This window comes from Meriones unguiculatus, chromosome 18 (genome assembly GCF_030254825.1).
Source record: "Meriones unguiculatus strain TT.TT164.6M chromosome 18, Bangor_MerUng_6.1, whole genome shotgun sequence".
Classification (NCBI taxonomy): Eukaryota; Metazoa; Chordata; class Mammalia; order Rodentia; family Muridae; genus Meriones; species Meriones unguiculatus.
Window position 1 is genome coordinate 47,127,382 of NC_083365.1, and position 26,072 is coordinate 47,153,453.

The 26,072-nt window shown below is 47.5% G+C and overlaps 1 protein-coding gene across 2 annotated transcripts in view; it reads left to right on the forward strand.

Annotated features, from left to right (window-relative positions):
* Nucleotides 1-12,320, forward strand: part of Ext2 (exostosin glycosyltransferase 2) — a 141,748-nt gene extending 129,428 nt beyond the window's left edge. For both annotated transcript variants that reach the window (XM_060372049.1, XM_060372048.1), the window contains 4 exons: nt 1,418-1,561; nt 3,790-3,918; nt 5,179-5,261; nt 11,670-12,320. In XM_060372049.1, coding sequence (XP_060228032.1) covers nt 1,418-1,561; nt 3,790-3,918; nt 5,179-5,261; nt 11,670-11,808 — 495 coding nt within the window. In that variant the 3' untranslated portion in view covers nt 11,809-12,320. The remainder of the gene's footprint in view (nt 1-1,417; nt 1,562-3,789; nt 3,919-5,178; nt 5,262-11,669) is intronic.
* The last annotated feature ends 13,752 nt before the right edge of the window (nt 12,321-26,072 follow it).

A 26,072-nucleotide genomic window follows, 5' to 3' on the forward strand; every position in this document is an offset into this window, starting at 1 on the left:
GGACGTGGCTGGAATCTCAGGGGAAGGTATGCCGACCTTCCCCACCCCTGATTCTCTTCAACAGGCTGGTCTGGTGAGGGACTGGTCAGGTAATCACAGCTGTTCAGCTTACAGGGTAGTGGCCATGTCTCACCGAGAGTATCACACTGTACAGCATAGTCGATAGACCCTCTATTTACCCAGGTGGAGATAACCTAAAAAATGTTTGGCATCTTAGTGGTTGGCAAGGCTGAAACAGACATGAGGTCATGAAACTAGAGCTAGGATTTAAAGTGATGGTACAAGATGAGGAAGTAAGAAGGTACCATCCTTTAGACCTCTGCTACAGGCTGAGCCAGCCTAGGAGACAGAGAAGCGTCACAAGCAGGGCAGCAAAACCGGGCCTGCTTAATTAGAGCTCTTTATTTGTGTGGAGTGGGAACTGGGGGGAGTAGTGCAGACTTCCACTGCGTTGTGCATTTATTGTGGCTGTGCCACGGTGAGCATGTGGAGGTCAGAGGACAGCTTACGGGAGTCGCTTGTCTCCTTGTATCATGTGAGTCCTGAGATCATCAGGCTTGGCAGAAGGTGCTTACCCAGCAGGCCATCTCTGTGCAGGTGTATGTGCCCGAAGTCAAATTGCTGTCTTCCCTTGATCAGTTTCACTTAGTTCTTTGAGATAAGTTTTGACCCTGAGCCTGAAACCCATCAATTTAGGTAGGCCAGCTGGCCAAAGAAATTTAGGGGTCTGCCTGTCACTGCCCTCTCTGCTGTGGCTAGAAGGGGACACTGTGTACCTGCTTTTTCCCTACAGAGGTTTTAGGGATCTCAAGATCTGAGGTGTTCAAGACAGGCACTTGAGCATCCCCTCAGCCCCCTCCTTGGATCTAAAGGTCAAACCAAATCACATGGGAGAAAGTGCCAGAAGTGCCTCATGGATGTCTAGGACACTGTGTTCTGTTCACCCAGAGCATCATCACTGAGGACCTTCCCAAACAGAGAAATCAGCTGTTATTACCAGGATGCTCCAGGGCATCAGATCATCAAGTGCTGATTCTCAGACCACACAGGGAACTGCCACCCTACCAGACCCCGCCCAGAGTTCACACAGTGAGATTCATTTTATTCATCAAGCAGCTGAGTTCAGTTCTCTAAATGTATGTCGTGCAAAGGAGGGCAAGGCATCCAGTTTCATGTCTGGCTGGCATAGGCAATACTCAGCAAGCCCTTCTTCCACAGGACTTAAAAGGGCCAAGTACGCGTAACATGACATTCTAGAAGAAATCAAAACCCTGTGTCTCTGAACACTGGTAGAACACTGGCACCTGCTCAGTGGAGTCCTCAGAGGCCCATGTGGTCTACTGAGGCCAGTCTGGGAAGCTCAGTACCAGAGGTCATCTGAACCAGGGATGGCTTATTGGTGTGTTTCTGTCCCTAGGTCTGGCGGGAATTTCCTGACCGGCTGGTGGGCTACCCAGGCCGCCTGCATCTCTGGGACCATGAGATGAACAAGTGGAAGTATGAGTCTGAATGGACCAATGAGGTGTCCATGGTGCTCACGGGTGCAGCTTTCTATCACAAGGTAAGGGGTGTGGGCACGTGTGCTTGCAGAGCCTGTTTGATTTGCTTGCTTAATTTTCTGGAGGTGGAGCTTTGTTTAGGAAAAAGGGTTTACCTAGAAGGCCTAGAAAAGCTGTGTTGTATGGTACCCCTCCTAAATATAGAAGCACCAAAAATTCCGATCACCAAGGTGAGGGAAAGCCACTGTCCTTGTGTCACTTAGAGGCAGCGTGGTTGTGAGATGCTTCCCTCCACACACACACACCTAGATGGTTGTACACATTCTCATCTGCCTACCGTCTCGATGTTAATGGTGTTTCCTCATGCCATTAATCTTTCTTCGAAAACAGTTATTTTGTAGTTATTTTGTGATAAGCCACTGTGTTACTGTTCCTTCAATTATATGTATTTCTCTACCATTGGGTATTTAACTTTTCTCATTTCAGAAGATGCTAATATCTAAATGCTTAAGTAGCAGTTTATATCATCTTCATAGCTTTGTGCTTATGGCCATTATGGTAGGTTCCTAAAGGCAAAATTACATCAGAGGGAGTGACTCCATGGGTGATTTTTTTTGTTTTTAGATTCCTTTATTGTCAGTTGCCAACAAAGACATCAAACTGGCCATCTTGGCCTCCTTTGCATAACAGTACATTTAGAAAATTAGCTGTTTTGTTGAATAAAATCAATCTTGCTATGTAAGCTGGCAGTTCTTTACGTGTGCTCTGACAATCAGCACTTCATGGGTTTGACCTCTTTTAAGATTTTCCTCTCTTAGGTTGAGGTCTACAGATCTAGTACCAGGACAGCCAGGGCTACAGATAAAAACCCTGTCTTGAAAAGCAAAGAACAAACAAACAAAAATACTTACTTTTATTATTTCTAATTATGTAGATGTGAGGGGACAGGGTTATATGTGCGTGAGCACAGGTCCCTGCAGAGCTAGGGGTGTTGGGTCCCCTGGAGCTGTAGCTACAGGCAGTTGTGAGCCACATGCTGAGGGTACTGAGAACCGAACCCAGGTCCTCTGCAAGAGCAATAGCTTCTCTTGACCCGGGTCCCTTGACGTGTCTGACTGTGTGTGTGTGTGTGTGTGTGTGTGTGTGTGTGTGTGTACACACTTAGGACAATGTGGTGGACTATGCTTTTAGTTTTTGAGTATTCAGCCCAGCTCTGGCATTCTCCCTGGAAGCATAGGTTTTAACGAAAAAGAATAACTCATCTGTTGTCAGCAGGAGGAGAGCTGATGCACAGAGCGCTATAGAACACGGTGCAGCTCCTTGGCTGCTCTGCTGGTGTCAGCTCATCACTGCTGTTCCCACTTTTTTGTTCCCACTCTCCTGAGATGATAGGTCAAGAAGTAAGTTTCAGTCTTAGTAAAACAAAGTGGCCTACCATTTATAACTTCGGGAGTTTATCACAATGGTGGACATTCTTGTCTGTTTATGAATTTGTTTTTGGAGGCAGGATCTTGCTAGGTCTCCAGGCTGGCTTTGAACTCACAATCTTCCTGCCTCAGACTCCCAAGTACTGGGACTGGTGGAACACACCTCCACACCTGGCTAATTATTTTTGACCCATTAATTTCTAGTTCACTCATGGAGCGTATGGAACTTTCAGGTTTGCCATGCTCTTGTTCTGCTGCTAAAAGCACATGCCTTCCCTCTTAGCTCATTGCATGGCCTACAGAAAGACCTGCTGGGGTGTTCTCATACCACTTACATGTTTGTCTCACACTCTGTATTAATAGGAAGACAATGGAAATATTTGTTTTATGACACACCTCTGATCTGTTTCATGTAATATTCATAGACAAAGCTTTCTACCTTGTATTTATTTGAATGTTTTCACTTACTAGGGGACTCCTAGGAAAATGAGCTCACTGCATTTGGTGCAGTCCATCTGCTCTTGGCACTTATCCAAGAATCTCCATTAAAGCACATCTTAATTTAAAAAAAAGGCACATACCCACCATTTATTTTTTTCACTCTCTGTATGTATGTTTGTATGTGAGTATGTGTGTGTGTTGTGTGTGTGTGTATCCAACACACAATGTGCTTAGTGCACAGCAGCCTTGGCAGTAAGTGCTCTTACTGTGAGCCATCTTACCAGCCCATTTTAAAAGAACTGGCCACTTTCTTTTCTTTTGTCCTTCCCACCAGTAAAGTCTTATGATTAATCTTGTCCCTATAAATGCCAGCCAAACAAATTCCTACTTGTATATTTCTTCATTTTTGTCTCACGTGACAGTATTTTAATTACCTGTATACCTACAAAATGCCTGGGGACATCAAGAACTGGGTAGACGCTCACATGAACTGTGAAGATATTGCCATGAATTTCCTGGTGGCCAATGTCACAGGAAAAGCTGTCATCAAGGTAAGAGTCTGTGCCACCCCCTTGCTTGGCTCTCTGGGACTCAGCGTTGTTCCCTGGTTCTGAGAAGCTCAAGGAACTAGAAGTAGCTGCTGATGTCTCTGAAGAGAGTAATGATTGTGCAGTTGTCCCAATCCTTGGTTTGAAAGATTCAACTACCAGTGTTTTGAAGCACCTTTGCCTTAACATACTAAGAGCCGAAAATACAAAAACTATTTGGGTCTAAAAAGGTTTATTTTTGAAACTCTATTTGTTCAAATCAGAGCCCAAGTTCCAGCTCAGTAATGGAAGCCCATTTATGTAGTCAGAACCATCCTAACCTCCTGGATTAGAACTCCATGTGAAATCAGGCAGTCCCAGGGGTTTCTGGATTGCTGGTGTCAGTCACCATCCTTGGAGTGTGAACATGAACATCCTTGGCTGTGAACATGAATGACATCTCACCGAGTCCCCTATCATGTCCCACAGTGACTCAGAGGCAACAGAGTCCAAGAAAAATGGAGGAGTATAAATTGTGAGGGCTGCTGTTCAGGGACCCCAGACCTTGAACTTCTTTTTTTAACGCGTGCTTAGCCTTTGCCACTTACTGTGGGTGGAGTCTGTGAGTCCTGACTTTGCCCTGGTTCCTGTTTTCATCCTCCTGTCCTTTGGTATCCATCTCCACAGCAGCTTCCCCTGGCTTTGTTTGCTGGAATGAGCAGTGAGACTCTCCATTTGGGGAAGGGGATAAGAGGAGTCAGGGAAATGGAGCCTCGGGGTGAGGGCTGGTTAGTTTCTTCCTGACCAAGGGAATTGAGAATGAGCTGGCATCTCCAGGAGAAGTGCTGCCCCAGCCCTGGGCCTTAACAGGGGAAGGCGAAAGACTGCCTGTTGGAACTAAGGTTAGGCTGCAAGTTGTGGGAGGCTGTATTTCATCGCCCTCATGACTGCAAGAACAAATGGTGTTTATACAAGGACCTTGGCAGTGAGAAAACAGTCATTAAACAGGAATTAAGGAGCTTGTCATCACGACTTCTTTCCAGTTACAGAAGGCGTAAGCCCTCCAAGCCGCTTTTATTGGGCCTTTGGGAGTTCTGTCGTTGGCTGAGGCAGCCCAGATTGAATGGAGGAATGCTGAGGTGTGTGCGCATGTACATGTAGGTATACATGCACGGGGTGCACAAGGTGCCCGGCTCTCAGCACAGAAGCCTGCACAGTGGCATCACGCCATGGCCTTCTAGTCCTGGCCACTGACAGCGAGGTGTGCTCTGCTTTCCTCGGCAGGTAACCCCCAGAAAGAAGTTCAAGTGTCCTGAGTGCACAGCCATCGATGGGCTCTCACTAGACCAGACTCACATGGTGGAGAGGTGAGTGTGCCTCTGAGCAGAAGGCCACCCCAGCCTCCATCCCCACTTCCTGCCTGGGCCTATTTAGGGGACTTTGTTGGAGATACAAGGACAGCAGCTGGAAGCCAATCACCTCCTTTTGCACTGTGGGAATTGAATTAGTTCAAACTCAGGTCACCCAGTGAATTAATTCGGGATGCTACTCACTCAATTTGTAATGGCTGGAAGGGCCTGAAAAATATGGCTGGCCTTAAGCTCTGGAAGCCAGGTCCCTCGTGTGGACTAAATGGTTAACCGTCTGCAGTCACATGAATGCAAACAAGCTGACTCCAAGGAAACACCACTGTGTTTCCCTGGGTAATAACTTTGTGTTGCCATAATACTTGATTAGAAAGAATTAAACCCAACCCAGCAGAGACCAAATGCTTCCACTGGCCCCACTATGTCACCTGCCAAGGGCAGGATTGAAAGCCAAGCTGTGATGGTTGGGACAGCAGGACCACTCTAAACCATTCTGTCAGGTGCTCAGCAATCACACTTGAGTGTGGCATGTCACTCTGGGCTAGGAATGTGTCATGCCTGTCTTTCTTCAAGACCGTTAGAATCCTCACAGTCTCCAGCCTTCCCAGCTCCTGAATCAGACTCATCCTTCTAGAAGCCCCTCCATACTTAGGACCTCAAGCTCTAGCATCTATCAGCACAGTTGTCAAGGGACCCAAGTTACTCCAAGAATGCTGCATTAGCCCTTCAGAGGAGCCTCCAGCTCAGGTTCCCACCGATTGGCATGTGCATCTGCTGACCGAGTTACTTCTGAAGTCCATAGCCACAAGAAAATCCCTGCCCCTCCCCCACCCTTTCTGCTTGTTCTTTGCTTCTGTTAGATTTTATTTCTTCCAACTCTAAGTAACCTTGTTAGCTCCCTCATAAAGATATCTTACTCAAAAGCCACAGCTTCTACCAACAGTTGATATGAAACCATATACGAGTGTCCCCTGTAACACTGCAAATGCTGTAAGAATGGCTGAGGTAATTATCTACCATAGCTCATTGGGAAGAGGCCCCACTCTTGTAATTCTACCAGAGTACGTGAAATGGTTATTAAAACCTACCTTACTCCCTGTGTTGGGGAGAATTCATAGCATTAAGGCAAGTGGTTGTCAGTGGAGTTAAATGGGTTACAGGACAGGGAATTGAGAAAAGCTGACCTGAGGGCAACCCCGAAGTTCATGCTGGGGTTGCGCATCTCTTCTCTAGCATGAGAGCATAGCAGTTTGAAAGTTGTGCTAAAGGCAGGGGCAGAGCACTTGGGAAGATGCTTCGATGCCCGGAGCAGGGGGAGCAGGGAGCTGTGGAGGCTGCTGCAGAGGTGACCTGTGAAAACACGGGCCTGGGTGCTGACCCAGTGCACTCTGAGAGTGCTCAATAGACTGTTAGAGCTTAGTATTTCCTATTTGCCAACAGTGGCTTACACACCGCAGGCATGTATGTGCTTATATGTATATAAAACCTAACCCGAGTTTGTGTGCATCCCCAGAGGAAAGTGCAGTTTATGAGAGTTAGAGGCAAGATGGGAACGTTCTTATCAGGTGGGTCACTCAGGATGATTTTGTCAGAAGTGGCAACACGTGAAGGGAGGCTTCAGAAGTCACCAGGAGGCTGGCGAGATGCTCAGCAGTTAAGAGCACTTGCTGCTCTTCTTGAGGACCTGGGTTCAGCCCCCCACACCCAACTCCAGCTTCAGGGTATCCAGTACCCTCTCTAGCCTCAACAGGCATCTACACTCATACTCAGATGGCAAGTGCATGTGTGCCCGCACACAAACACACACACACACACACCTTTAAAAAAATCTCACCAGGACCTCAATCTTCTGAGTTGGACAAGGAGGTGAGAGGGAGGGGAGCTGTGAAGCCAGGTCATCAGGCTCAGGCTTTGGCAGGCATGAAGAAATTCACTTTGAGCCAGGCTGCAAGGACTCTGAGCTCCCAATTAAAGGACTTGAGTTTTTCCTTCAGGATCTGAAAGGCCTTCAAGGATTTAAATAGGGGACTACCTTATTCAGGGGGTTTGCTCTTCAATTAATTTAAAGCATTAAATTTCAAAATGCACTGGCAACTGTGAGCAAAGGTCCATGGAGCACTGACTTAAGAAATCACACACTTAGGCTGAATGAGGGAAGACAGTTCGAGGTGTCTAGAGAGTTGAGGAGCTGGTTCATTGTACAGCCCTGCACTTGTTCTGTTTATCAACAGTTCCCTTTATACAACACATTTTTCACAAGCGCGTGGCACTAGAAACTGCTTCAACCATCCTTTGACCTTGTGTTGAGGCCTAGGGTTCAGTCTGCTTCTTTAGCCGTAGACTTGGAGTCTGCAGTCAGAACTGCCAAGTAGGAAAGTCACTTTTACCCCTTTGCGTCTACTTCCAGAAGCTGCTAGATCATGAGGAACCAGACGTTTTAGCTATTTTCTTTGACCAGTATCATTGCCAAGGGTACCATGGCAGATGATGTTGTTTTAAAGCAGTGTTTTATGCCCTGTCTTTTCCAGTCTGGCCTAAGGAAGCTGGCTTATCTTGCCTGAACTTCAGTTTTCCATTATATATCAAATTGTAGTGCCTGTTCATAAGCTTATAAACAGATATGGCCATCTTTGTACCAAGCACTATGTGACATTCTGGGAACAAAAATAAACCTGTGACCCAGGTTGGGCCCAGCCATGTTCATTATACCCAATTTCCCTGACACTATCCAAAAGGCTCTATATGTATGACAGAAAAACAAGCTCCATAGTCCTTTCTTCCCCAGATACTTCCAGCAGGCAGACACAGACCCTGGCAGTTTGGTGTGTAGCCCTTGATTAGAAAAGCAGAGTGGGAAAAGAAAGGAGCCCTGATGGGGTGGCTGGACATGGACAGTGTGACTCAGGTGAGCCCTCCCAGCCAGTCACGCCCTCTCAGCCTGCTTATTCCCGGGCCAGATCGCCTGTGGGGGGAGAGCGAAGGCAGCCGAGGGAAGGACCTTTACTGTCAAGAATGACCCAGTATCACTTTCCCAGCACAGAGTATGTGGAGGAAAGAGACACCTACCAGGGCAGGACCAGCCTGGGCAGCTGCTGCAAGCCAGGCCATCCTGAACCTCTATGGCAGCTCTCCAGTGGCCCAAATGGCAGATCTGGTTACAGAGGAGATGTCATCAATACTCCCCACAGGCCTATGAGCCACTCTACCCAGCAAGAGCCGTGGTCCTTTTATGCAGGCACCAAGACCCTACACTGGGCCTGGCAGGGAGCTAGAGGTGAGGAGTCGCCGCTGTGTGCATAGCCAAGAAGAGATTCAGGCTTGCCCGTGCTGCTTTGGCCTTGTGATTTAAAGAGCAGGAAGCTGTTGTGACTGGTCCCGTCAACTTATCCCTCTTGTCTCTCTCTCATTCTTTTTAAATTCTTTTTATTCTTGAGGCTTTCATGCTGCACACAATGAAATATATCTATCACCTATCTCTCTCCAAATCCCTGCCCCTTTCCTTTCAACATATTTCCCTCCCAAGTATATGTGGTTTTTGTTTTTTTTTTTTAATAACCCCCTAAGTTCGGTTAGTATATGCATGGATATGAGGACATTCCCTGGACATCCACCTACCAGTGTTCACAAACTCAGTAAAGAATGGTTCTCCCTCTCCCAGCAACTGTCCACTGCCAGTACCTCCCAGCAAGGGGTGGGGCCTGGAGTTCATACACCCCATCAATGCTGGGATTTTGGCTGGCTTCCTTTTGTTCAGGTCCTGTGTAAGGAACAGTAGCTGCTATGAGTTCATATTTGCAATAACTGCACCCCACAAGACATGCACCCACTGCACTTCTGCCCATCCCCTAGTTCGAACATTCTGAGTACTCAGCACTTACAAATCTCTCTGTTGACTTCTGCCCACTACATAAAGAAACTTCTCTGACCAACATTGAGAGCAAGCCAGGTCTGTTAAGTATAAATGTAAGTATTCAGAAGGTAGCTTGGCAGTTTCTACCATTTATCAAAATAATAGCAATACATTCTACCCTGGACCCATGACCGTGGGCTTTGACCAGGATTGTATGAAGTATGAAATTCCCTCCTGTGAAGCAGGCCTTAAATCCATTCAGAAAGCAACTGTCATGGCTTACCCCATGACAGTCATGCTACTGTTGTGAGTGGCATGAGTGGACATAACTTGTCCACATAACTTGTGTTGAAGCCTGCATAGCACTTCCAACACTGTGAAAGCTAATGAACAGGGAGACAGTTTCTCAATCAGTTTGAGACTAATTTCCGTGTCCTTCTTCCAATAAGGTCTTACCATGTGGTTTTATGGTGGGTGGTCAAGGGCAGTAGCAATAGACTGTGCTGTCTTGGAGACCTACTGACCATTAACTTATAGGGAGTCATCCCATGCCTTGCATGGTAACTTCATTAAACGACCCATATCTTCTGGGAATAGTATTGTCCACCCATGCATAATAATTCCATAGAATACATAGGAAATAAAAGAAGTGGGGGAATATTAGGGGTTACAGGGTTAAACAGGGATGGGAGGGGAGAGAAGTAGGTAGTGGGAGCCAAAACTAAGGATGTATGAAAAAGCATATAGAAGCCCACTAGTTAGTAAAATGGTTTCAAAATACCACTGAGAGAGAGAGAAGAAGAGGAGGAGGAGAAGAAGATATCTCCCCATCTTTCATGGGTCTCCCCATGCTGAGTCTCAGAGATGGTAGAAATCCAGCTTCCATGGGTGGTGGAGTGCCAGTTTGAATCCCAGTTCTTCTGCTTGCTATCCCATTATTCTCAGGCTACCTAACCTCTCCAAACCTTTATTTCCCTCACCTATAACATGAGGTTAATATAAACTCAGGCCTTGGGCAAGAGAGTTGAGGATGGGAGAGGAGTACTTTAAGAAATCAGTTAGATGTGAAGGTAAATTATCTGGCACAGAACAGAGGTTCTGGAGTTGTGCCCCCACCCCCAGCTAGACCACACAGTTAGGTTAATAAGTAAATTTGTCTCATCACTCAGTCTTTAGTCTCCAGAGCTGGAACCCCTGGGTTTGGCTCTGGCTTTGGCACATTATGTTTTATTTTATTTTTAACTTTTGCAAATCAGCCTCTTAGTGCCTCAGCCTTCCCACTAAAGACTAGGATGCAGGAAGCATGTGAGCCCCAAGGCTGTCATGAGCCCTCTGTCCCGAATCGGTTCCAAGTGGAACATCTAATGAACATTACCTCTCTGTGATGTTGGTGATCTGTTGACACTAGTCCAAAAGTCCATGATTCAGAGGTCCAGCCTTTTTAGCAATGGAAGAAGGAAGGAAAGGGGTGATGGTGGCCCTAACTGAAGGACTCCTTCAGGAGCCCAAAGCTCTCTCTGTTTAATATATTGGTAGCAGCTTATGGTGCCTCTGGAGAGGTGGCCGGAGAGCATCTTGAAGCTGGCTCCTGCCTGTGACCGTTCTCTCATCAACCTTCCTTGCTATAGCTCCCACGGCCAGCTGCCTGAGCAGGCACTGACCCTCTGAAATCCATCCTTCTGGGTTCCAACTTCAAAGGAGCTTTTTCTCAGGCTGCTTTTCCACTCTGGCCTGGTGCTGACGTCCTCATTACCCAGCTGTCACACTCAGTTGGCCTGACTGACCTGAGCCATTGCCATAAAGGGAGCCTGACCTGCTCCTCTGAGTGGGGATGGGGAGGTCCAACTTTGAGGGGCTAGGGGAATAGAGGAAGCCCTGGCTCTGCAGTGTTCAACTCTTGTCACCAAGTTCTTGTCACTCTTGCTCCTGGTTCTAGTTTAGGAGTGACAAAAGTCACATCAATTATGCAGAAAGCCCTCTGTGAGCTCTGGCTGTGTTAGAAAAGCAATGCTCATGGCTGAGTATTTACAGGCCATCTGTGAGTACTGGGAAGCTAAGTGCTTATTGCTTGAACTCCATCCATGAGTGATGGGGAGCTAAGTACTCATTGCTTCAAATTCAGTCACCAATCCCCCCATCCCTCTGCCTGGCATGGATAGAACCTTTCTCCCACGTCCTCAGCTTTAGCAGTCAGATCTTTTTTCGTTTCCATCTTCCTCCTTCCCTATAGCTGGCAGAGATGGGGTTAAGGATTGCTGAAGCTAATCCACCTGGGTTTGAGGCCTGCTAGTACTGGAAAAATGACTGGAATTTGAGGGGGATGGGCAGATGTCCTGACCTGCAAGCCTGCAGACAGCATCCCCTATTCACTTTCTCCCTCTGAACTGAGCCAGGGACCTCAGGTCGCCTTGCTTTCCATCAAGGCCTTTTGCAGAGCCCTGCAATGGGCTGGGTGCCCGTTCAGCACCTTTCAGTTCTCTTGTGGCTATGCTGGGCTCTGCTGCCTCTCAGTAGCTAACCACTTCCATTCTTGTCCCACCCGCTCATCCACCCCACAGGTCTGAATGCATCAATAAGTTTGCTTCCGTCTTCGGGACGATGCCCCTCAAGGTGGTGGAGCACCGAGCTGACCCCGTGCTCTACAAAGATGACTTCCCTGAGAAACTGAAGAGCTTTCCCAACATCGGCAGCTTGTGAAGCGTGCCATGTCCCAGGGCTGTGGAGGAGCCCAGCTAGGCCCTGCAGCATCCACGGGAGGCCAGCCTGGCTCAAACCTCCCCCAAACACACTGGAGCCTCTTGAGCTGTGCAGCCTGCTTTGTCCTCCCATCTCCAATGGACTCTGAAAATGCCAAAGAAAGGAAGCCTCAGGGACAAGCTGCAGTTTTGAGCCCAACATATCGCTGTTGGCTTGCAGACCCAGCTTACCATCTCACTGGCCCTACAACTGCCTACAGCTGGCCAGCCGTCCAGTTTTAGGTCCTGGAGTCACAGTAGAGGCTTGCACACCAGCAGACTCTGGATGAGCAGCTGAGCCTAGAGTGTGCTGCAGATCTCTGAGAGTTGGAACTGTGCTTGGGACCTGAGTCACAGGCCCAGCCGGGCACACAGCAGAAGAGCATGGGCTGCCAACACACGTCCTGACATTCCCTGGACAACTCTTTGTTTGGGCCTTTTTGATATGATTAAAATTATTTTTTATTCCTTTTCCTTCTGTCTAGGATGCTGGTTCTTGGTTATGCAAGGACCCCTCTTTGTTTTGTGTAAATAACCCTGTCTTCTGTCCTGACAACCATCTGGGAAGCTGTAGCTAGGAGAGACACAGCTCCATTTGCATCAAGTGTAAGAAGGAACCGTGAACATCCTCAGAGCAGATGAATCTAACAGTCCTTCACCCTCAGCCTGGATATTTCACAGGTGTGCTTGGGAGGTCACCCCAACTCCTACTGTGTTGTAAGAGATGAGGGCATTGTGACACCCTCCCCCCACCTCCCTAAATGGATGCCCAGGATCCCTCATCCTTTTACTGTAGCTGTAACATTGGCCAGGGGGTCTGGCTAACGTTAAATACTGCCGTAGTAACCATGTCGCAGCAGTTGCCGGTATATTTAAATCATTACATTTCAGCATTTCCTAATACTGCACATGTGTGAATTATACCTCTTTAAGCCCAGTTGATGAACAAATCTACTCTGGCAAATGTTAAATGTTATAGATTTGAAACAGATTTATCTGGGTCTAATATTAAGATTAGCCACAGTTTGGGCTTTAGCCATAACATATGTCCACAGAATACAAAATACATAACAATTTGCTTAGAATATGGATATAATTACGGAAACCTCGTTGTATGCCAGTCATCCTTGCTCGCACACCACCCATTGTTCTGTCAAGCAGCCTGGTGAACGCTGACTTACCCAGCAGTAATATGAGAGCTAGCAGGTAAAAGCATTTGCTACACAAACCTAAGGACCTGAGTTCAAGCCCCGGAACACACAGTGGAAGGAGGGAGCCCACTCCCACCAATGGAGAGACCAGAGGAAAGTTTCTGAAGCAGCACAATTGGAGATAGAAATCTAGAGGATCTTATGTTAGCAGAGGGTGGAATCTGGGGTGCTGCTGGAAGGGGCGAGGGCAGCCGCGCCTTGTTCCACGAACTGGAGGTGCTTAAAGCGGTCACCAGAGGACATGGGAAGCTTTGTAGTATCACATGCACAACACTGGAGGCAGCAGGGTTGAAGCCCAAAGGAGGAGTTTCTGTTGTCACCTGGATCCTTGACGCTGACAACACTAAGAGGTCACCAACCTGTTCCCAAGATCAGGAATATGGGGTGGCTAGAGCAGGAGAGACACTGAAGCTCCAGCAGAGAGCTGGGGACTGTGCTTATGGTGGGCTGTGCGACATCACCCTCAGCATGGCTGTTTCATCAAAGAACCAACTTGTAAACACTGTCACCTGGCCACACATCCACCAATGCTGTCACCTGGCCACATATCCACCACTGTCCCACCCAAACTCAATTGCATATATATATATATTGTTTGTTTGTTTGTTTGTTTGTTTGTTTGTTTGAATCGAGGGGCCTGAGGACTTGATAAAGTGCACACAGCACAAGCATGCAGACCTGAGTTCAGGCCCCTATGTAGAAAGGCCAGGAATGGCAGTGCACACCTGCTGGGTACACCTTTGCTGGGGAGATAGGGACAGGAGAATCTGTGAGTTCTGGCCAGTCATCCTAACCAAATCACGTTCCAGATAGAAACTCAAGACCTCTCCTCCAAAGACGAGGGTAAGTGAGGACGACCCCGGAGGCTGGCCTGTGTGCTCCATGCACACGTGCACACATGTGACTCATACGAGCACACATGCACAAATACGTATGTAGTGTATAACACAAAAACAATTTTAACTAAAGCAAAAGAGAACTTTGGTTTTGGAAGAGGAACTGCAATCTGAGATGTTGGGAGCCCCCGGGGTCATGTGACTCTCCACTGGGTCATCGGACAGTAACAGTCGTCACAGTGTACCTCACTACTTCCAGAAAAGTTGGGGTTAGTCCTTGCAGCATAGCTTAAAGTCACAGCGACTGTTCTTTTCAGAATCATATCCTAGACTTAACTCACACCTCAAAGGTCCTGTCCGCAGGGACAGGTGGCTCCCTCAGTAGAAGCACAGGACAGAAAACATAGCGAGCAGTCAGGATTCAGAAGGGCAAAGGGCTGTACCCCGCCCCCTGTGTCCTGAAGCTAGCCAGCAAGCCTTGCCTAAACTTGGGTCAAGACCATCTGCCCTTGGGACGCCACAGAGCCCTGGTTTCAGAAGCAGAACAATGATGCTAATTAAAACGCCATGTCCTGGCCTACAGCAGACAACAGCTGGTTCCAGAGTAAGACATCTCTTTAAAGGAGCTGCAGCTTACTGGCCTGTAGAGAAGGAGAATCAAACTGGCCCTGGATGTGCCCCAACTGTGTGCACAGAGCCGCTGCCTTCCCCAGGGACTCGCTGGGATGAGCCTGCTGAGAATGACAAGGTTGCAAAGACATTTTTTTTTCTGATTAATTTTACTTAGATCATTGTTCATGGTTTTTTATTGTTGTTGTTGTTTTGTTTTGTTTTGTTTTGTATTTATTTTACTATGTCTTGCTCAGGCTTAGGTCAAAACCTTTTCCTGGAAAAATGGAACAGAAATGTCATCCTCTCTCTGACTTTTGAGCCCCGTGATGCTCCGCTGGCCTCTAGGACACTCTAGCCCTGACTGCTCTGGCTTCCAGCCTTGCCTAACTTACAGTGCTGTGAGCTCACAGTTTAAGCTGTGAGACACTGTGTTCTCTCCTGAGATGTGCTGGGCAGGACCAGCAGAGACAGACTCCTCTGCCCATGTCAGCTGGGGACTGAGTAATAATTCTTGAATCTTACCATCTTTTGGGATGATCTGACCGCAAGTGGCAAGGAAGCACAGTTTGGGGTTCAAGTCCAAGAACCTTTGATGGTTTCAACCAAGGCAAAATTAAGATGCAGAAATCATGTTAATGATGTGGTTGGGTTCAATCAAGGTTTCTGCTGGGTCCACAGCTTTTAACCCTACTGGGAGAAGACCACCCATGGCTGCTGGGCCCCATCAGCACCACTTCTTCAGTTTGTTTGTTTGTTTTTGTTTTTCCCAGGAGATGGGTCCTATGTGTTCTGTTTTTTAGGCCAGGTCTCACATTCTCCAGACTAGCCTCCAACTAAATAGTTACTGGGAGGGCGACCTTGAATTTCTGATTCTCCTAGGCAAGCCTACATCAACTGAGCCATACCTCAGACCCTATCCCACACTGCATTGCCAAGAGCCTTCGTTGCTATGACAGTAGCCTCTTTGGGGGCTGCTTTCCTTTTCTCTTAGATCCCAGGTAGTCTTCTGTAGCAGCCAGGGAATCTTCCTCAGGCTGCCCAGAGAGGCCAAGTGCTGAGCTAGCCTGAGCTATGCCCAGCTACTTCCTGAGCAACTCTGGCAGGAACTCTCACCATGCTGGCAGGTGACCCCCATCCAGGGAGACTGTGTCCTCACCTTGAGCAGCTACCCACCCCAGAGCTCTGCCCAAGCGCCAGGTCTCCCAGCCCAGGCCGGTGACGTTTGCCATGCATCCTTTTTCTACTTCCTAGAAAATTTCGGAGCAACCTTCCATAGTAAGTGTACTAACCATGACGTGATGAGATGAAGAGCTGGAATCAAATTCCCCACCCAACCCTCTCCCTGCTGTTCAGCTCAGGGCAGTGGCAGGCAGCACCCACTGTAGACTGTAAATCTGCCCCTTTCTTGGGAGTTCATCTGAAGACTTAGATGCATAGAGCTCTCCTCTGTCTCCATTATCTTAGCTTCCAGGTTCCCTGGGAAAGTGGGGTTGGTGTAGGCTCACTGATTCTGGCAGCTGAGAGCAGATGGCTGGGGTGAGCCCGACAACCTCACCCCCGGCTTCCAGGCTTTTCTCATAACCAGCATCTGTGTCCAGCATTTGCTCCTCGGATGTGGAGCCTTTCTAGGGCTTTTGCTTCTGGCTTAGCTGAACCCCTGGTTGAGGCTTTCTCACTCTCTTAAAGACAGCCACCTGCTACAGGCCTGCTGAGCAAATATCTTTTGTACCAACCCTCAGGAGCTGCACGTGGGTTACGACTGCCAGAGTGGGACTTAGTGAGACACTTAGACCAGAGACACCAATCGGGCCTTTCCACCACACAGAGCCTTCCTGGAAGAAGGTGTGGCCATGGACTTTTCTTACAACTGCAAGCTGATGTCGCTGCCTCCTACACCGAAGATGAGCTCAGGAGCCGTGATTTTCTAGGAGCCCAGAGGTAGAGCAGCTAGTTCTGACCTGTGGATTTCAGAAGAGCACCATTCACACAGGGTTATTGCAGGCAGCATGCTGTCCTTTGCACTGTGCAACTGACAGAGACCCCACCCTGTTTGCGGGGAGTTCCAGTCTTGGGCTGTGCATGTATCCTGAGCCCCTCAGTGGCCAAGTCTCTGAGGATTTGTGTCTTAGTCCCACACTTATTCTGGTACCTGGTGTACACCCCAACTCTATGCACAGGACTCCTCTATGTTACTGTACTGGGGTGTCCAGTAGCTGCCTCAGCCATACATGGGGACTCCAGAGTCTGTCTCAGCTGTATGTGAAAATCCCAGTTAGGAGGATGCTGGGAGGTGTCTTTATTTCCTGGCCTCATACACATCTTTCCTTGAGTGCCTGAAGGGAGTAGACTTGGGCTTCCCTCAGGCAGAACAGAGACAGCAGGATGTCTCTGACCTTTCCCTTGTCTTACCTAGGTCTTTTCCAGATTGTACCTGGTGATGCTGGCTGCCAGCCCTCTTCTGGCCCCTTTCCCAGCTTACCATGTTACTAGAGAGCCTAGGGGTCTGGATCCTGTCTGCCCTATCAGGGTGGATTACTGAAGGAGCAGTCTTTTGCCCCAGTCCCTTTCCTGTGCTATAAATAAGCCCCATGTTTATTTTCTTATGTTATTGAAATGAGCACTTGTGATTTGGGCCTCTTTTGACGAGTCCGGAGAGCGTCCATCCGGTGCCTGGTGAGGGCCATGGCTGGCTGGCTGCTGTCTGAAGCTATTTGGAGCCCTTTCCCTGTGTTTTGGATGTGGCTTAATTTCAATAGAAAAGGCTATATGCAGCCCTGTATCTGCTGATTTTCAGGTTTCAGCTTTCTGCCAGCCTCACTGCCTGCTTAGAAGTGAAGTTGTGTTTCTCATTACTGGGATAACAGCCACAATTGAGGAAATTAAGGAAAATTGTGCATTGGTGGCAGAACCCCTCTAGGATTTCCAATAATCTTTCTCTGGTAGATCCTGTGGGACTCACCTTCATCTCCCTTCTGCCTACTCTGCGCCAAGTACCCTGTCCTGGCTTTCTGGATACGGGCCCAGCAATTTCCCTCCCAGCAGCCTTGGTCTTGTCACCAGTTTGGTTTGATATCTTGACAACATGGCTAAGCATGGGTTTCATTAACTCCATCTTCCCCAATGCACAGAAGATCCAAAAACCAATGGCTTTCTCTCCTTCCCTGGCCCTGCCTTGGTGGTTATAAGGAGAAATATCTATTATACTCATATGGGTGTGCCTTTCAGCCTCATGCTGTCTGTGCCGAATCTGACAGTCATGTACTGGGGTACCTGCCATGTGGAAGGCTGGGGGAGAGTAATGTCCTGAGAGAGGACCTCTTGGGAGATGTTTTTGGCTTCTTTAGCTTTGGATAGTGGACCAGAACTATCCCAGTGATCATGGCTAGCTCCCAGGCTTGTCCATTTAAATTTAGGATGACCACATCCTATCACTTTTCAGCCACTGGGCTGAGACCAAATGTTAGACCACCCTCCTAGTCTCAGCACAGATTGGTCTGCACTCAGTGGAGACATCATTCCAACCCGAACCCAAAGTCTACTAAGAGAACTGTATCTAACAGTAAGATTTAACTCACTTTAAAAGAAAGGACCAAGAGAAAGTAAATATTCATGCCCATGTTTTTATTCTTTAAACCACTAATGGTTCTCTTTATTAGGAAGAAAGAATAAGAAAAAAAGGAAGGAAAGAAAGAAAAAATGATGGATTCATTGAGTTGATAAATCTCTATTGTTATTATGTGTAAGATTCCATTCTTGCTGGGAGGACATTCCATTGAGAAAAACAACATGTCTGCTAGCAGCAGACCAACAATGTGAGACGAAAGACAATCATGACAAGTATAAAAGAGTATAATTTCGAATGTCCATTCGAAGGCAGAATGCTGTTAGACTAGATCATGACTTGGGCATGGGAAAGTATGTGTAAAAGGTGGCTAGAGAGCACATTGAAATATATCTTTAAATCCTGAGAGGCACCGAACAACGAAGACAGCAAACTTGAGAGAGGAGCTACTGTAAGAACCAGTGTGTGACCTTGGCACGTGCACTAAAGGAGAGAGAGCATTGCGAGGTGATTATGGGGAGGGAAGCCAGGGCCAAATGGTATAAAGACCATGTAGACCAAAGGATCCTGTATGCTTATCATGACTGTGAAGGGAAGGTACTGGGAGATTTCTAAGCAGAGGGATGACAAGTCTGAATGGCATTTTAAAATAAAGCATTTCAGCTACTGTGTAGAGGACAGATCATAGGGAGCAAGCATGAAAGAAAAGTTGGGTTGCTGTTTTATTCTGAGTAAGGACTAGGGAGAGGCTGGAATGAGACAGAGCATGAGTGCTGAGAACTTAGGCTGGCTAGAATGTCTACTAAATTTATTGAGAAATCAAAGGTAGGAGGTGAAAAATTAGGGCTTCCAGCTAACTCCTAGATTTTCATCCTGAATCAACTAAGTGAAACTATTAGTTGAAAAATGGCAGACTGAAGTGATTTGGGAAGGGAGTACTGAGAGGGATGGCCAAGAGTGCCTCGGGTTGGAGAGACAGCTCGGCAGTTAGCAGCACTTACGGTGCTATCTTGACAGAGCCAGGATCTTTGTCCCCAAATAACAAGCCAGGTGCCCTGCAAATGCTTGTAACTCCAATTCTAGGGAATGCATGCGTTCTTCTGGTCTCAGCATGTGCACAGATATGCACAGCCCTCTATACACACACACACACACACACACACACACACACACGAATACCCTTGAATAAACATTTAAATAATAAAATCTTTTAATCTTTGTGCTACGTTAGACAATTGCCTTAAGATACCTGTTATATTCTAAAGGATGGTACTATTTAAACAGTTGGATACCTGGTACTCAGAAGAAAAGTTAGAATTAAAAATATAAGTGGTATTTAAAACTATAGGACTAGATGAGATTATCCAGAGAGTCAGAGTTGGTAAGGAAGGGCCTGAGCACTGGGTCTGCTCTGCCACTACCAGGTAGGGGAGAAATGGAGACTGAGGATTTGGTGACATATTAGGAAGAAAAATTGATAAGACAGTGATAAATAACAAATACATAAACTGTAGGACAACTAGCAAAAATATTTTTTTAAGAGGCATAGTTGGCAAGACGACATTGGAAATGGAATCCCAAAAATGTACTCAAGGGCAAAGGAAGATAGGTAAACAATGAACAAATAAAAACAAACAGAAAGATGGTTGATTTAAATGCAAATATACCAATAGTTATATGTAAATAGCATAGACACTGTGAATGAACTGTAGATCTCATCAGCTAGTGCTTTACTAAGTTCTCTGGTCCGTGTGTGAAAACCTTACCTCAGATACACCAGTGTTGAAGTGAGTGCGTTCTCATTCTCTGGATGCCAGTTTTCAGAACCATGAGCTAAGTTCACCTCTGCTCTTTATAAATGATATGCTCTGTGGTATTGTGTTATAGCAACCAAAACAGCAAGAATAATTACACACTCTTTTCAGGAAAGTAAGATGAATTTAAGTTTAAAAAGTGGGAGTGATTATATTTCTAGATTAAAAGAGAAACAGTTAATATTGATAGTGATAAAGGGCCAATTCATCAATGTATCACTCTATGCAGTTTCATATATATATATAAAGCAAAACCAACTAAGAAAAACAGAATACTGGAATTGTATAATTATGCCTCAACAATGTTAGTGATTGATAAAACATGTTGATAGAGAAATGTGAGTAGCACTATCAAGCAACATGGTTTAATTGATAGCTGTAGAATCCTTCATCTACCACAGCTGAGATCCAATTTGAAAAATTGCAAGCAATGTCCACTCCAAATGTGTTGCACCAAAAGTAAGCCTCAATAACTTTAGAAAAATTGAAAACATAAGAAATACATTCTTGGACTGGAGAGATGGCTCAGAGGTTAAGAGCACTGACTGCTCTTCCAAAGGTCCTGAGTTCAATTCCCAGCAACCACATGGTGGCTCACAACCATCCAAGATAAGATCTGGTGCTGTCTTCTGGTGATCAGATATATATGCATGCAGAATACTGTATACATAATAAACAAACAAATCTTTAAAAAGAAAAGAAATGCATTCTTGGGGCCAATGAGACAGTTCAGTAGATAAAAGTGTTTGCTGCCACATCGATGACCAGAGACTGAACCACATAATGGAAGAAGAGAACCAGCTCCCACAATTTGTCCCTTGGCCTCTACACCCATACTGTGGCATGCGTGCATGTGTGCACATACACAATTAATGAAGTGCGATTTATTTATTATTTTTTTAATTTACAAAACACATTATCTGAACACAATGGAATTAAGTCATAAATCGGTAACAAATATCTGAGAAAATCCCCAGTAGTTGGAGGTTAAAGAATGTATTTCCAAATAATAGCTGGGTTGGTAGAGACACAAAGAAAATAATCTGAATTTAGTAAAAATAAAAAGTACCAAATGGGGGAGCGGCACCTGACTTGAATCCCTTAAACCAGAAAGGAAAGGTTGAAAATGACCCAAGCTTCTACCTAAGAAGGGATGGCTAAACCCTGAGTGGACAGAGAGAGTGGAGAGCAGACATCCATGAGCTAGAAAAATGGCAAAATTTCAAAACCAAGCAGGTTCTTTGTAAGGATAAGCAAGGGCTCGGCTGTTCAAGGGGAGCCAAGGCATGATACAGATGATGGGTATCAGAAAGCCAATGGTATTGGTCCAGTTTCTAGACTGTTAACGGATCCCCAGTACCATCAGGCAGGTGGCAGAGGAATAGGATTTAGTGCTTTTACAAAAGACCCAAGAGGGGCAGGTTTGCCCTCCCTACCATGGGAAGGAAGGTGCTGCTACCACCTTGAGCTTTGATTCTCAGCCTGTTATCGTGAGAAGTCAGTTCCTCTTGTTTATAAATTGCCTCATCTAAAGCATTTTGTTATGGCAACGCATAGAACCTAAGAAAGAAGTGAAGGTGAGCTCTGCCTTCCAGGGCCGTTTCCTGCAGTATGAAGACTGGGTCGCTATAGAGTCCCATCAGTTGTGTGAGGCAGTACATGACAAAGGGATTTCACTCTCTTTTTCTATCCCAGCCCATGGCGCGGGTACCACACATGCTGGAGGCAAATCTTCTCCATTCTATTTGTGACTTACACACCAGACTCCTTTGGACGCCTCTTCCCACCCAGAAGGGACACTGTAGGTATCCCATAATCCAATTAGGCTCACACCCACATTTTACAAGTCAGAGTTACAGCCCCAGCCTGTGGCAAAGTGAGACTTCTCAGGTTAGGGTTCCCACTAGGGACCATTGGACAGAACTGGGTGTTGGTCTGAGTTCTGATTAGATGGATCAGGGAGAGTAGGAATGAGATCTACCCAGAAGAAAGCAACGGGGCATGGAACCAGAGGTTGCCGGGCCACCTCAAGAACTCACTGGGACCTCTCAAACCCTCTAGGGATGATCAACAACTTGTACATGAACATCCCTGTCCCTCACCCACAGGCTGCACTGCTAGCTAGTAGCTGAATGCTGTCCCACACCTATCACAGAAGCCCCCAGTGCCACTGCGTTCTGAGACAGTGTGTTATGAGGAGGCCGTGAGGGTGGATGAGATGAGACAGCTAAGCCATGTCAATCCACATGCCTGAACGGCAGACACGTGGAGACATGGAGAGCTACAAGAAGTAGCTGTCTGTACGCCCGAGAGAGACCACTCTGGTTTCACGACCAGGGCCTCGGGCTCTGCAGCTGTGAGGAGCTGAGTTTCTGCTGTTCAGGCTGCCTCATGTGTGGGACTTACTTATGGCATCCCGCAAAGATCACACACTGCACTCGTCACCTCTGTTCACCCCAGAAATACAGCAGCATGATCTGGTGACACACTTAGTGGCGGTCTCCCCACGTCTGGTGTCCTGCGCTTAGCCACTTGGGTGGCGGCAAGCTCTTGCATGCTTGTTGCCTGCCTCTACAACTCTTCACTGCGTCAAACCTTTTAACCCTTGGACTCTGTTACTGCCCTGTAGGAGGAACAGAGGGCCATCTGTCTGCTTTACAGGTTGGACAGGGAGGTGCGGCAAAAGCATTTTGGCGTCTGGCCTTCAGGAGCAGAGCAGGAGGCCATCTTTAAGAGAAGCTCTGACCTCAGTTGTTTTTGACTTCCTGGCTCTTCTGCTCTTTTCTCAGGAAAGAGCTCTCTGAGAGAGGAGATGTGGGCTGCTTCTGTCCTTGCCCCATCCTCTCAACCATCTCTGTCTGTCTGCCTGCCTACCTCTCTGCCTCTCTCTCTCTTTCTTTCTCCAACTCTTGCCTTCATTTTTCTCTTATTACACAGGCCTATTACTTTCCCCAAAGATCTTAGGATTAATAGAGATATGTTGTAGATATAGAACAGAGAAGAGAGGGGGAAGGAACTAGTGGAAAAAAAAAAAGAAAGAGACATCCCAGAAGACATGGCAAGAGCACTGCAGCATGGTAGCAACCCTCCCCTCCCCGCCTCAAATCCTGCAACATCTAAGAACCATGTCCTGAAGGGCTCCAGAAAGATCCCATGCAGACACCACAGTGGGTTTGCTTCCCACCAGCAGAGGCAACACCTTAACACATGGTGTGCACATGGCCGTAAACCCATGCTCCGTGTGCAAGCTTGCAAGCTTGCCCTTCCTCGAGCCTGTGGGTCTGTGTGAGCTAAAAAGAAAAAAAAAAAAATCTGTTTGGAATCACACAGAATTCCTGGGAAAATTTCAACTCTCACACCCCATTGTCTTCTGGCGCCGGCTCACATCTTCTCGCCGTGAACACGTAGAGGGTCTGTAGTCAGCCCTATTTTGGGGATCTGGCTATTTGTACTGTTTGTGGAGGGTCCATTGTTCCAGAGCTGCTGAGCATGCAAATCTGGGCCAGGGGAGGATGAGCTCCGCCCCCAGCCCCCACTTCACTCTCTTCAGCACAGTGAGCATTTTGCTGTCTGGGGACCAATCCACTCTTGGTGGCCGGGGTTGGCAGAGTTTCTTAAAGCATGGCAGGGGGCACAGGGCAAAAACAGCTTTGCCTGGGCTTGGCACCAAGGCAGGAAAACACACTCTGCAGAGTAGAGGTGGGGTGCAAGGGTTATCTAAGGGGGGCTGAAACATGGGATTTGAGCCCAAGACTTAAGTGGAGAGGTTCCAAGATGAGTGCTGTTGTGCTGGGGACTTGTTGCACTATCATGGGAAGCTCACCTGGGCTGGCTTGACCCCAGGAGGAATAAATAATGGGGACAGATCTCCTCTCATGTTATGGCATGTCATAGATCTTCACAAATGCACAGAAATCTGGAGGAACAGAGCAGGGTTCATGATCAAGCTGAGGCTCTGCATTGACCCTAAGCAGCTGCCTCTGTCTGTCTGTCTGTCTGTCTGTCTTACTTGCCTTCTCTCTCTCTCCAGGGTCTCTTGAGGCCCAGGCTGGCCTTAATCTTGCTTTATAGTTAAGGATGACCTTGAACTTGCAATCCGACTTCCTCCATCTCCCAAGTGCCAGGATTACAGGCATGTACCATCTTGCCTGTTTTATGCACTGCTGAGGATGAATCCTGGGGCTTCATATGTGCCAGGGGAGCACTCTACCAATTGAGCAACATTCCCAGCCCATTCTGGCTCTCTCTAAAGTGTGTACTGACTCTCCTCTGACCTTCCTCCCAACCCCGAACCATAGTTCTAAGACTCATTTCACTCACCCAGAACCTGCTCTCTGGGGTGAGCACAGCCTGGGTCCTGAGAGTCTGTTTTGTGCAGGATATGCACAGGTAAGGGTTGATGCCACGGGACTTTGTGCCAGCCTGACACTTGGCGCTGCACACAGCTCCCGGGAAGCAGATGCCCTGGGGTGGGTACTGACCAGAGTTCCACAGGGGCCTTGCCTGGAGGAAATGCACAGGATCAGTGGAACACCAATTAATGGAAGAGAGCCAGGAGGCGACAGAGGCATTCTAGGCAGAAGCATAGCAAGCCTAAGGGTGGTGACGAGGCAAGGCCTAATAGTTTGAGTGTCAGTGAGAGATGTGTTGGGTGGCCAGACAGGGATCCTGGAGCCATAGTCAGCAACAGCCTCTCCGTCCCCTGAGGGTAGAGTCAGTCCCCTCATGGTCTCGGGTTGTCTGCAGATTCAACAGAGGGACAAACATATTTTTAAAATGATGTGCCTCTCTACTGAGCATGCGCTAACTTCATCTTATCGTTACTGCGTAACGGTACAGTTCCACACTGTGCACCTGACATTCCTGCTGTATTATTACCATTGCTAAGGATACCGAGATGATCAAAGTAGATCGGGCGGGGCTATACACCTGTATAGAAGGGACTTGAACATCTTAGATTCTGGTATCTAGAGGTCCTGGATTTCCACTACTACTGAGGTTGTACTGAGAGGCACAGGTCTCTGGAATGGACTCCCTTCAAAGATGCATGACCCAGCCAGCTTCCCTGAGGAAACAGCCCTTGTCTGGGCTCTGAAATTCAGAGGTGCCTAACTCCCAGGAAAGAATCAGAGTTGGGTTTAGAGACAGGATCCCACTGTTTCCATGCACACGTGGCTTTTCCAGCCACTGCCTCAGTTCCTGTCCTATGATTTGGGGTAAGAGTCCAAATGCTACCGTGGCCCTGATCCCTAATTTGTATTTGCTCTCATTTTCTAGAGTAAGTTTCCGGATCCACCTGAAACACATCTGTGCTGCCTGGAATCCTCTTCTAACAGGTAGCAAGTCTCCGGTGTGTCTGAGAGAGCGTTCAGATGGTTGGAGTGAAAGATGAGGACAGCTATGAGCATGCCACACCAGATTATAACCCATGTGTGCATCTCATCACTTAATTCTTCTCACCGGTTGGTAGTGTAGGCAGAAATGGGATGTATTCCTGTGCCTCGGACCCTGCTCCTCACACTAGCTGCTCAGAGACCTAGAACCTCTTCCTGAGTCACCTCCTGTGTCTCCTGCCTGCTTTGTCCTTTGTCCCCACAGCCTGGCCTTCAGACTCATTTGTCCATTTTTCCTGCTGGGAAAGTTCCTTCTAACAACTGGTACTCTTTATCAGGGCCAGGCCTGGGTCTTGCATCCCCTAGAGGCCTGCCCTGCACTCTCAGGGCATCGAGTCCTGATGCCCTGGCTCTCATCTGGCTTCCAGAACAGCCTCTGGAAGCACTGCTCTTGGGGACCCTGGGGACATGGAGGATAGCTGCTGGTGAAGCCCTTCTAGCAATCTGTACCAAGCACAGCCTAGGCACAGGGGACACAGAAGCTTCATTTAAGACCCATCCCACTGTACAAGAGGTAAGCTTAGGCACCCCTGGCCCCTCCAGCTTGCCTGCTACTCAAAGAGGCAAAGGGGGGGTGTATCCCAGACCCTGTCAGACAGTGCACCCACTCTTTGCACTGGAGGATCTGCTGGCCACCTGTTGTTAATCTGGCCTGATAACCCATCCTGCACTGTGTCAGCAGTTCAAAAGGGCACTGTTAGGATTTTTTTGCCGACTTCAATTAACATGAGATTTCAGAGGCCTCTCTGATCACATTTCATCTGTCATAAGTCAGGAACAAAACAGACAGACTCCAGT